The sequence below is a fragment of the Carassius gibelio genome, chromosome B20 (genome assembly GCF_023724105.1).
Source record: "Carassius gibelio isolate Cgi1373 ecotype wild population from Czech Republic chromosome B20, carGib1.2-hapl.c, whole genome shotgun sequence".
Classification (NCBI taxonomy): Eukaryota; Metazoa; Chordata; class Actinopteri; order Cypriniformes; family Cyprinidae; genus Carassius; species Carassius gibelio.
Window position 1 is genome coordinate 24,076,214 of NC_068415.1, and position 13,091 is coordinate 24,089,304.

The 13,091-nt window shown below is 37.2% G+C and overlaps 1 protein-coding gene and 1 pseudogene across 2 annotated transcripts in view; one reads left to right on the forward strand and one right to left on the reverse strand.

Moving 5' to 3' along the window:
• Positions 1–13,091, forward strand: part of scara5 (scavenger receptor class A, member 5 (putative)) — a 178,562-nt gene that overhangs the window by 126,274 nt on the left and 39,197 nt on the right. The window contains exon 4 of one of the 2 annotated variants that reach the window (XM_052586179.1): positions 4,047–4,232. The exons of the other annotated variant lie outside the window; for it this stretch is intronic. Coding sequence (XP_052442139.1) covers positions 4,047–4,232 — 186 coding nt within the window. The remainder of the gene's footprint in view (positions 1–4,046; positions 4,233–13,091) is intronic. 2 annotated transcript variants of the gene reach the window in all.
• Positions 1–13,091, reverse strand: part of LOC127983832 (uncharacterized) — a 329,002-nt pseudogene that overhangs the window by 38,445 nt on the left and 277,466 nt on the right.

Below are 13,091 nucleotides of genomic sequence, written 5' to 3' on the forward strand. Positions count from 1 at the left end.
AATTCATAAAGATGCAGTACTTTGTGTAGTTATGACTTTACTTTTTCAATAATTTAACCACATGCCAAATAGTTTCAATTTTGCATGGTTGTAAAGTAGCTTTACATTTATATATGACCTTAGACTAACAAAAAAAAAAAAAAAAAAAGCCTCAGGAGCACCTTAGAAGACCTTACAAGATTTATTTTATTTCCTTTTGATTAGTAATATGCATTGCTAAGAACTTCATTTTGACAACTTTAAAGGGATAGTTCATTTTCAAATAAAATTTTGGTATGTTTTAGCTTACTTCAAGGACATCCAAGATGTATGTGTCTTTGTTTCCGTAGTACTTTCCATTTTGATATTTTGATAGAGGGGCCCAATGGCATGCTGTCAATAGAGTGAGTAATGTGTTGTATTTGTATTATTATCGCAACGATTATAGGGTGCATTATAAACCAATTCATTAATTACAATTACTGCATTGTATTTCAGACAGTGCAGACAATGAAACAATGAGTAAACAATGAGTGACGTACACACGCGAGAGATCACTTCCAGCGATTGCACAGACTAAGCCAGAGCGCGCACGCACGTCACATCAGGACGCACACGCGCCCTCAGATCACTTGGATGTGGTTGTGTATAAGATGTAAAAACTATATAAATACAGTTCTTTTATCTCACGCAAACCGCTCATTTCGTGTCTTAAGTCATCAATGTGTACTTACGATGGGGAATTGTTTAATTTGGACTTCTCTGTGCATGCTCTTTTTTTTTTTTTTTTTTTTTTTTTTTTGCAGTTTTCAAGTTTCATATAGCTGCATTTCAGCCAAATGGTGTCCTATCCTAACAAACCATACATCGACAGAAAGCTTATTTATTCAGCTTTCAGATGATGTATATGACCCTTATGACTTTTGTGGTTCAAGGTAACATATACTTATATACAACATCTAGTCAAGGATTTGAAATGGTGAAAGAAATTCATGAACTTGATCAGAAGGTTTATTACTTTAATATATTCCCAATACTCTCCAATGCACCTCTACTGACACACTTTCTTTCCATTAACAGTTATTTATTGTCCCGACTGCAGAACTAACAACGACAACATTGCACTTGGCAATGTACAGACCTTCAGGCTGTCAAAATATTATGATTTATTAAGCAAATTATTTAAATTATTCTGTCCAGCAATCAAAACTACACAAAAAGTTAAAATGTAAAATAAATCCAAAGACGTTAACTACATGAAAAGTGACAAAAGTATTAAAACAATTTAAATAAATCCACTACCAAACCGCTAAAACATTTAAAGGGGGGGGGGGGGGGGGGGGGGGTGAAATGCTATTTCATGCATACTGAGTTTTTTAAAATGTTAAAAAGTTGGATTCCCATGCTAAACATGGACAAAGTTTCAAAAATAAAGTTGTACGTTTGAAGGAGTATTTTTGCTCCAAAAAAAACTCTTCCGGTTTGTCACAAGTTTCGGAAAGTTTTTTTCGAGTATGGCTCTGTGTGACGTTAGATGAAGCGGAATTTCCTTATATGTGTCCTGAGGCACTTCTGCCGGAAGAGCGCACGCTCCCGTATAGCAGAGCACTGAGAGCACAACAGACTTCACTGATCAGAGCGAGAGCGTCGCCAAATGTCACAAAAGAAGTGTGTTTTTGGTTGCCAGGGCAAGACAACCCTGCACAGATTACCAAAAAAAAAACAGCATTAAGGGAGCAGTGGATGGAGTTTATTTTTACAGAGCATCAACGGAGTTGTGCAAGTGTTTTTGTTTGTTCCCTGCATTTCGAAGATGCTTGTTTTACAAACAAGGTCCAGTTTGACTCCGGATTTGCACATCGTTTATTTCTTAAGGATGATGCAATCCCAAGGAAAAAGGGTCACGATCGTGTGTTGGAACCGCAGGCGGTGAGTAAAACTGCTTCAAATATCTCTGGGTTGTTAACTTAGCTATCGGCGCGTAAGCACATCAAGTAAACAACATGCGATGTTGGCATCAAACTGCACTTTCCACATGTACACCTTAAAAAAAAAAAAAGACGACATAAAGTGGAAATTAGTCATTTTCCAAAACCGCTAAGCAAATATATACAGTTTCAGTACATACCACATAGAGCCGCTGTTGTTGCTGCTGCTCTTGTTAAATTTCAGCCTCTGGATCATAAATATACGCTGAATCTGACTGTTAGCAATGGTTTGTTTTGGTTGGTTTTGTCCTCACGTAATGTCACAGCTTCCAAACGCTCTCAACGCAAAAGCCTACTCGCGCTCGTGATTCTTTAGCCCCGCCCACACGTCACGCCTCCAGTCAATCGTGTTTTTCCGGGAAAAATCGGTACAGACTATCTTTCTCTTATAAATATACTAAAACTAAAGACTTTTTGGAGTTATGAAGGATGCAGTACTACTCTATAGGTACTCAAGATTAACAGGAGATTGAGTGAAAACGAGCATTTCACCCCCCCTTTAATTGCATTTTATATTAACATTTGTGCAGCGCAGTGAGAGTCGAAGCATGCAGAGACAATGGGCAGATATGTTACAGTTGGGTTTATTCCTTCTGCATGCACTGAAACATAAGCAGTTCTGTACATTCACATTCTTTCACCAACTAACAGAACTGTCTGTGTTTTAGTGCATGTACAAGAACTATTGTTATGTCGGATTATCCAGTTGTTTTCTGCAGAGTTAGTGACAGATCATGTCAGATAAAAGGGAAGCAAAACATTCTGCAGATGATATTAAATGTTGTATCCGCTGACTTTGTAACAGCTTCAAGTTTAACACTTTCGTGTTCTACATGTTTATTTCCACGCACCACTTACTGCGCCTATATTTAGACTTTTTGGTGATTCACAGTCTTTAAGTCCATATAATTTGTGCTGTCACTGATAGAAAAAAAACTGTTTACTTATAGTAGTATTTGTAACATTACAGAAAGACTGCAAAGTAACTGCAGTTTATCACAGCACATGTCTGCTTCGGTGGTGCTTAAAGTGAGTGCACAGGTGTGGCAGCGACCCAGGTTTGAATCCAGTCTGCAGAGTTTCCCTCAGCCAATGTTAAAATGTCTGTGTCCAGTGTTCCACTGATGTTCTCTGGATAATTGAGTTGACTTGTATGCTTGGGTTACGGAGCCCCGCACATGGCATGCAGGAAAAAAAAAATAGGCTAAATCATGCGCACAATTTACTATTTCACTCCCTCGATTTGCTTAATCGTGCACACAATTTACTAATTAATTCTCTCGATTTATATATCATGTACACAATTTAGCAAATCGAGGGAATAAATCAGTAAATCGTGCCTATGATTTTTTTTTTTTTTTCTTGAATGTTATGTGAGGGGCTCCATATTGGGGTGTTAGTAAAGGCCATTTTGTTTATAAAGGTTTATTTATTGTATAAGAAGCACACAATAATTGTCCCAATAGCAAACTCCAAGTTTACTTGGAATGCTATTGCAATATTTTTTAAAGTAAGGGAATAGTATAACCTCAGTTTGTTATTAGTAAAATATTAATGTATGTTCAATACTCTTACAGTTTAACTGAATTGTAATTATAATGTCACCAAAACACATTTGAAGTTTATGCTGAATGAATACTGCATTTCAAAAATGAAATAAAACAAAGGATATTTAAAGGTACTTAAATACAATTGGAATAGTTCCACTTTAGCACAAACAAGTATATTTAATACAACTTCAGTTTATTTACTTTAATACAACTTCGAAATTAGTTGTCTCAATTTAGCAGACTTTAAGTATACCAATTTATAGTGTCTCTCACATTAATTTGGTTATACTAAAGTACAGTATACAGTATACATATGAATAAATGTACTTATACAATAAGTACAGTAATGTAGTGTATACAATTTTAGTTAGTTATCTAAGTAGTTATCTAAGTTTAGTGCAAGTTATGTATTAGTTTGGTTGCAGTGATTAAACTGTGCCCAGGTAAGTAGAGTTGTGGGATTTGTTTCATGAATGTCAATATAAAATAACTATTTTTTTTTTTTTTTTTTACTTTTCACCTTTTCCAGTATCAAAATCCCATGCATCCTCAAAGAGGGAAGAGGCACTGCTGGAGAATGTGACTCGTCTGGGGGAGCACTCTGAGACCTTGCAGAGATCTCTTAGCCAATTGCCCTCCCAAAGTGACCTTCTGGAGAACATCTGGAAGCTTGAGAGCCTCTTCCATAATCATAGCGAACAGCTGTTGCTGTTAGGTAACCGCCAAAATATGCAGCAAAAGAGTCTAGAAAGTTATTTATACTTACTTGATAGTAAAACATGTTTTTAATAACTCTAATTACATCTACTAATTTATTTTGCAGTATATAGAGGAAATTGTCTTCTTTTTATATAGGGTACAGTATACAAAAACTTATTTGTTAATATTAGTTTGTAAAAAAAAAAAAAAAAAAAAAAATACCACTACAGAAGGGGCTAAGGACAGTCAGTCTAGAGTCTAAATGTAAGTCTCACTTCATCAAGAAATATTAACTCTAGGATTTGAAGCATGTTTTTCTCCAGCTGTATGCTGCAATTACATTTCATTGAAAATATGTAGTATACAATGAGATGTGGGGTCATGTTGTTAAGCCTGCATTAAGAACCGGAAATATATGTATGTATATATATCAATCAATCAATCAATCAATCACCTTTATTTATATAGTGCTTTAAACAAAATACATTGCGCCAAAGCACTGAACAACATTCATTTGGAAAACAGTGTCTCAATAATGCAAAATGATAGTTAAAGGCAGTTCATCATTGAATTCATTGATGTCATCTCTGTTCAGTTGAAATAGTGTCTGTTTTAATTTGCAATCAAGTCAACGATATCGCTGTAGATGAAGTGACCCCAACTAAGCAAGCCAGAGGCGACAGCGGCAAGGAACCGAAACTCCATCGGTGACAGAATGGAGAAAAAAACCTTGGGAGAAACCAGGCTCAGTTGGGGGGCCAGTTCTCCTCTGACCAGACGAAACCAGTAGTTCAATTCCAGGCTGCAGCAAAGTCAGATTGTGCAGAAGAATCATCTGTTTCCTGTGGTCTTGTCCTGGTGCTCCTCTGAGACAAGGTCTTTACAGGGGATCTGTATATGGGGCTCTAGTTGTCCTGGTCTCCGCTGTCTTTCAGGGCAGTAGAGGTCCTTTCTAGGTGCTGATCCACCATCTGGTCTGGATACGTACTGGATCCGGGTGACTGCAGTGACCCTCTGATCTGGACACAGACTGGATCTGGTGGCCACGGTGACCTCGGAACAAGAGAGAAACAGACAAATATTAGCGTAGATGCCATTCTTCTAATGATGTAGCAAGTACATAGGGTGTTATGTGAAGTGTTCCGGTTCCAGTTTACCTAATTAATGCAGCCTAAAAATCCTTTAACGGATTTGGATATTAAAAGCATATTAGTATGTTATGTGTATGCCAGGTTAAAGAGATGGGTCTTTAATCTAGATTTAAACTGCAAGAGTGTGTCTGCCTCCCGAACAATGTTAGGTAGGTTATTCCAGAGTTTAGGCGCCAAATAGGAAAAGGATCTGCCGCCCGCAGTTGATTTTGATATTCTAGGTATTATCAAATTGCCTGAGTTTTGAGAACGTAGCGGACGTAGAGGAGTATAATGTAAAAGGAGCTCATTCAAATACTGAGGTGCTAAACCATTCAGGGCTTTATAAGTAATAAGCAATATTTTAAAATCTATACGATGTTTGATAGGGAGCCAGTGCAGTGTGGGCAGGACCGGGCTAATATGGTCATACTTCCTGGTTCTAGTAAGAACTCTTGCTGCTGCATTTTGGACTAGCTGTAGTTTGTTTACCAAGCGTGCAGAACAACCACCCAATAAAGCATTACAGTAGTCTAACCTTGAAGTCATAAATGCATGGATTAACATTTCTGCATTTGACATTGAGAGCATAGGCCGTAATTTAGATATATTTTTGAGATGGAAAAATGCAGTTTTACAAATGCTAGAAACGTGGCTTTCTAAGGAAAGATTGCGATCAAGTAGCACACCTAGGTTCCTAACTGATGACGAAGAATTGACAGAGCAACCATCAAGTCTTAGACAGTGTTCTAGGTTATTACAAGTAGAGTTTTTAGGCCCTATGATTAACACCTCTGTTTTTTCTGAATTTAGCAGTAAGAAATTACTCGTCATCCAATTTTTTATATCGACTATGCATTCCATTAGTTTTTCAAATTGGTGTGTTTCACCGGGCTGCGAGGAAATATAGAGCTGCGTATCATCAGCATAACAGTGAAAGCTAACACCATGTTTCCTGATGATATCTCCCAAGGGTAACATATAAAGCGTGAAGAGTAGCGGCCCTAGAACTGAGCCTTGAGGTACTCCATACTGCACTTGTGATCGATATGATACATCTTCATTCACTGCTACGAACTGATGGCGGTCATATAAGTACGATTTAAACCATGCTAATGCACTTCCACTGATGCCAACAAAGTGTTCAAGTCTATGCAAAAGAATGTTGTGGTCAATTGTGTCAAACGCAGCACTAAGATCCAATAAAACTAATAGAGAGATACACCCACGATCAGATGATAAGAGCAGATCATTTGTAACTCTAAGGAGAGCAGTTTCAGTACTATGATACGGTCTAAATCCTGACTGGAAATCCTCACATATACCATTTTTCTCTAAGAAGGAATATAATTGTGAGGATACCACCTTTTCTAGTATCTTGGACAGAAAAGGGAGATTCGAGATTGGTCTATAATTAACTAGTTCTCTGGGGTCAAGTTGTGGCTTTTTTATGAGAGGCTTAATAACAGCCAGTTTGAAGGTTTTGGGGACATGTCCTAATAACAATGAGGAATTAATAATAGTCAGAAGAGGACCTATGACTTCTGGAAGCACCTCTTTTAAGAGCTTAGATGGTATAGGGTCTAACATACATGTTGTAAGTTTAGATGATTTAACAAGTTTATACAATTCTTCCTCTCCTATAGTAGAGAATGAGTGGAACTGTTCCTCAGGGGGTCTATAGTGCACTGTCTGATGCGAAACTGTAGCTGACGGCTGAATGGTTGCAATTTTATCTCTAATAGTATCGATTTTAGAAGTAAAGTAGTTCATAAAGTCATTACTGCTGTGGTGTTGGGAAATGTCAACACTTGTTGAGGCTTTATTTTTCGTTAATTTAGCCACTGTATTGAATAAATACCTGGGGTTATGTTTGTTTTCTTCTAAAAGAGAAGAAAAGTAATCAGATCTAGCAGTTTTTAATGCTTTTCGGTAGGATATGCTACTTTCCCGCCAAGCAATACGAAATACCTCTAGTTTTGTTTTCCTCCAGCTGCGCTCCATTTTTCGGGCTGCTCTCTTTAGGGTGCGAGTATGCTCATTATACCATGGTGTCAAACTGTTTTCCTTAACCTTTCTTAAGCGTAAAGGAGCAACTGTATTTAAAGTGCTAGAAAAGAGAGAGTCCATAGTTTCTGTTACATCATCAAGTTGTTCTGAGGTTTTGGATATGCTAAGGAATTCGGATACATCAGGAAGATAACTTAAAAAGCTGTCTTTTGTGGTAGAAGTGATGGTTCTTCGATACTTGTAACAAGAAGTAGAATTTACAATTTTGGCTATATGAAGTTTACACAGAACTAAATAATGATCTGAGATATCATCACTTGGCTGAATAATTTCAACACTATCAACATCAATTCCATGTGACAGTATTAAATCTAGAGTATGATTTCGACAATGAGTAGGTCCTGAAACGTGTTGTCTAACACCAATAGAGTTCAGAATGTCTATAAATGCTGATCCCAATACATCTTTTTCATTATCGACATGGATATTAAAATCACCAACTATTAAGACTTTATCTGCAGCCAGAACTAACTCGGATGTAAAATCACCAAACTCTTTAATAAAGTCTGTATGGTGCCCTGGTGGCCTGTATACAGTAGCCAGTACAAACATAACAGGGGATTTATCATTAACATTGGTTTCTCTGGATAATGTTATATGAAGCACCATTACTTCAAACGAGTTATACTTGAAGCCTGCCCTCTGAGAAATCCTGAAAACGTTATTATAAATTGAAGCAACACCTCCCCCTTTGCCTTTTAGACGCGGCTCGTGTTTATAACAATAATCTTGGGGGGTGGACTCATTTAAAATAATGTAATCATCAGGTTTTAGCCAGGTTTCTGTCAAGCAGAGCACATCTAGATTATGATCAGTTATCATATTATTTACAAAAAGTGTTTTCGTAGAAATGGATCTGATATTCAATAAGCCAATCTTTATCATTTGTTTATCCATATTGCATTTGTTTTTTATTTGTTGAACCTCAATTAAATTGTTAACCTTAACTTGGTTTGGACGTTTTTTGTATTTTCTAGTTCGTGGAACAGACACAGTCTCTATAGTGTGATATCTAGGTGAAAGAGTCTCTATGTGCTGAGAATTAACTGACCTCTGTGACGGGAGGCAGCTAGCAGACGGTCGGTTTAGCCAGTCTGTCTGCTTCCTGACCTGGGCCCCAGTTAGTCAAGTATAAACACTAAGACTATTTGCCATATTTCTAGACAGAAGAGTGGCGCCACCCCAGGAGGGATGAAGACCATCTCTTTTAAACAGGTCAGGTCTGCCCCAAAAGCTCGTCCAATTGTCTATATAACCCATGTTATTCTGTGGGCACCACTTAGACATCCAGCCATTGAGTGATGACAATCTGCTATGCATCTCATCACCACGGTAAGCAGGGAGGGGACCAGAGCATATTACAGTGTCTGACATCGTGCTTGCAAGTTCACACACCTCTTTAAAGTTATTTTTAGTGATCTCCGACTGGCGAAGTCGAACATCATTAGCGCCGGCATGAATAACAATCTTACTGTATTTACGTTTAGCATTAGCCAGCACTTTTAAATTTGCCAAGATGTCAGGCGCTCTGGCTCCCGGTAAACATTTGACTATGGTGGCTGGTGTCTCTATATTCACGTTCCGTACAATAGAATCGCCAATAACTAGAGCACTTTCATCAGGTTTCTCAGTGGGTGCATCACTGAGTGGGGAGAACCTGTTTAATGTTTTGATCGGAACAGAAGAGCGGTGTTTTGACCCACGACTACGCTGCCTCACCGTCACCCAGTTGCCCTGCTGCAGGGGCTCTGCTGGAACCGGACAATGTACAGGAATCCCTGAGCTAGACGCATCCAAAGCCATATCTAGAGCCCTAACATTCTTACTGTCCTCAATTAAAGTTTGGATGCGTGTCTCTAATTCTGAAATCTTCTCTGTCAGCCTAACTGTTTCCCTGCATTTATCACATGTGAATCCCTCATCAGCGACAGAGATAGATAAACTGTACATGTGGCAAGAGGTGCAAATAACAATTGTAGGAGAAGCCATTACTCACCGTGCTTGATGAAATATTCTTACTGCGGTTGTTTGATGAACTTGTGGAAAACTGCAGCGTGAGAGAGGAGAGGAGAGGAGAAAAGAAAACGCTAATGACAAGCTAACGAGTGCTAACGCTTTGCAGGTGTGCTGCAGTCACGGAAGAGTGAACGATCAAAGTTAATCTGATAAGATTGATCGGAAATATCAGAAATGTGGTGTGAATTAAGTTATATTTTACAATTAAAAAAACAAACAAACAGACAGTGATAGTAAGAAAGATTATAGAGAAAAAATATAAAATAAAAACAGCTACATGGAGCTATGATTAGCTACAGAAGGCCAACAGGAAGTAGAGAAAACACTGTCCAACAGCGACACCAACAGGCACCAGACTCTGATATATATATATTCAGTATTGGATTCCCACTAGGATTACAGATTACACACTAATTGTCAATATTCCAGTTGTATTGTATTTGTATATGTTTGGAACGTGCAATTTAGATGACGACAATGCTTGAAAGGAGCATACATTTAAATGGGTGGTTTACTGCGATTTCACTTTTTTAATATCAGTGCACTGTAAATACATTTCTGTAGAATTTACAGTATATTACTAAAAAGATGCCAAAAAAATCCTTTAAAATCATTCTAATTGCTGTAAAATAGATTACAGTATAATACAGCGAAACAAATTACAGTTAATTGCTGCATGTGAAATGCACAATGTAAAAAAATTTGCTGTTAAATATCAGTTATCTACTGGAAGCAGGATTGCCTGTTATGTACCTTTAATTCACATCTCATCATGTTTCAAATTCATAAAGGGACAGTACTGTGAACGTATTTTATTTCAATCCACTGAGAGAAAAAATATGTCTTGAAGTAATGTAAAAGTAATGTAACTAAAAACATGACTTTAACTCAAATCGTTGTACTTCACTGTTACATAGTACACGTATGTGATGAAGTACTTAACACAGAGATCATCACTGTATTAACATTAACTCCACATTTACTGTCTTTATATAAAGCAGCAGAACATCAGTGTTTGTGGCTCATCATTGACTGAAGCACAGGCTCTACTCTCCAGCACAATGGTGAACCACAAAACTACATTAAACTAACAGTTAAGTATTTACCCTCATTATCAGTTCATGACTTTGCATAAAGTTTTTTCTATGGACCTTCACCAATATTTCAGTGAAAATAACTTGTTAATAACACGGTTGCCAATAAATAGCTGTTTTTCTGCTGTTGCTGTAAATTATTTGCAGTTTATTACTGTAAAATTACATTTAATGCTGTTTTTTTTTCATCTTCCATCTTGACCTAAAGTTTTAAGCGAACACTTATAATGTGCACACTACAGAGTGTTAAGCCGAGTTCAGACTGCACGATTTTAGCCCAGTATTTGACTCGCTGACAGGTTTTGAGAAAATCACATGCAAATCGGTGCTCGTTAATGTGAGTGACAACCCTGCAGTGTGAATGAGCAAGGACGCGATCTGAGAGAATTGCCGACAAGTCGCTGACGCCCGTGACATATTTGGCATGCTAAATATCTGGACCTGTCTGTGATTCAAAATCATGCTGTTTAAAAAGTGTTCTGAATGAAAACTGCATACACGATGATCGATAGCCAATGAGAGAGCAAGATACAGAGCAGTAGAGTTTGGAGAGGAGTTATAGACCACAATATCAGCAAGAATGGCTTCTTTTCTTTTTCTCGTTGTCTCTGTAAATCAGCGCAAAGGAAATTGGTATTGCAAGCTTCTTGCGGGCTACTATTTTAAATAAAAATCCCAGTCTCAGGTGAGAACTCTGGTCTTATGCATAATATTGCATTGTTTCCTTGTCACATCTCATCGTAGTTTGCGTGCCAGACAGAGTTGTCGGCAATCCTTCATATTGTAAAGTCATGGGTCAAGGCATATTCTGGCAAACTGTTTACCAAATGACAAAGCAATCTGTAGTACACACCACTACCAACACGCAATGGGTAACTCACAAAGCACAATGTTCCTCCATGTTTTCAGCACAATACCATAAAAAGTACGAGGTATGAGAAGTATAAGGCAGGGCAACATTTGAAACATTTCAAAGTTAACGTTTATGCAAACAGATATTAATAGATAAGTTTCAGTCAAATATTTATTGTTTAGGCTTATAACAAGACCCATTATAATAGACAATTCAGTGACCAATTATTAAAGACAGACACTTGAATTTATTCCTGAATGAATCAGAATCTTGAACGAATAGATTGAATAAAAAGCTTTATTAACACAGTGACTTACCACCACCTAGTGGCAATTTTACTTTCATAAGTATCATAAAGTAGACCTATCATTCATTTCATTTAATCATTACATATTTATGTTAAGAATGTTCATATTATTTCATTATACAGTTGTAATTGCTATGTAAATGCATGTGCAGTCATCTGATCAGGATTAAACTGTAAATAGGCCAACATCTAAAAGCAACTTCAGAGATGAGGTAAGCTGCATCTAAAGTTGCTTTAAGATGTAGGCCTTTTTACAGTTTAATGCTGATCAGAGGGCACAAAATATATTTTGCTTTGCAATATAACAATTTTAAAGGTAACAATGTGATAAAAAGGCAATGGTTGACATACTGTAATGTTTGTTATTGTATTTTGCCTGACAATTACTGTATCAGTTAACTATATTACACACTTTCGTTATACTGAATTTGTAGAATAGAATGCCTTTTTGGACAGCTGTACTTTGATATTTAAGATCTAGTAGCAATACACACAAACAGTACAGTATGTCAACCATTGCCTTTTTAATTACATTGTTACCTTTAAAATTGTTATATTGCAAAGCAAAATATATTTTACATGTGTTACGTCCATAGGGACATAAGTTATTCTGTCTTCTATGATTTAATTAACAATTGGGTTTATTGTGTCTGTGTGTATGTGTGTGTAGACTGTGATCTTGTTTCTTTTACTCCTCCTGCTCTCTCTATTTGGCAGTCTAATAAATGCCCCCTGACTCGTGTTTTGAGCTTGTTGGCTGGAGTATTAAAGAACCCCCAAGAGCTGCAGTCCAGGGTGAGGGGCTGAGGTGTTCCATCCTTGCAACTGCCATCTTCCAGTTCCAGTGTTGTGATTTAAGCTCTTGTTTAAACTCTTGTCTACCTTAGTGTTTGTTGATTTCTTCACCTATAGTGTAAAAGGGAAGTTATTTAGAGTAGCAGAGTGTCTCAGTTTTTTGTTTAACTGCTTAAGTGGAAGTGGAATATTTTCTTGTAGGGAGGTGGATGTCATTTATTTTAGAAATTACCCTTTCTTTTGATAGGTAAGTTAATACTTAAAACCTTAGAGGAAACTTTTGTTTATTGTTTTGGCCTTTCCTCTCCTGAAGCCTTACGTATCTTTTTTTCCATTCTGTTAAATAAAATACCTCTGTTTGTTTGCTCAAACTGGTGTTACTGAGCTTTCTTGTGTGTTAGCCCTGGAACTTGAAGATGGCAGTCTCTCTCCACAGTTTATTTGTTACACCCCTTTCATCCCTAGATCTTTTTTTAAAGGGGTACGTAACACATTCAGAAATGCACATGCATCTTCAAGAAACATCCAAAAACACATCTCTTCCATCTTTATTCACCCTCGAACTCTAGTACTCTCTATTTAAACTACAAACCCGATTCCAGAAAAGTTG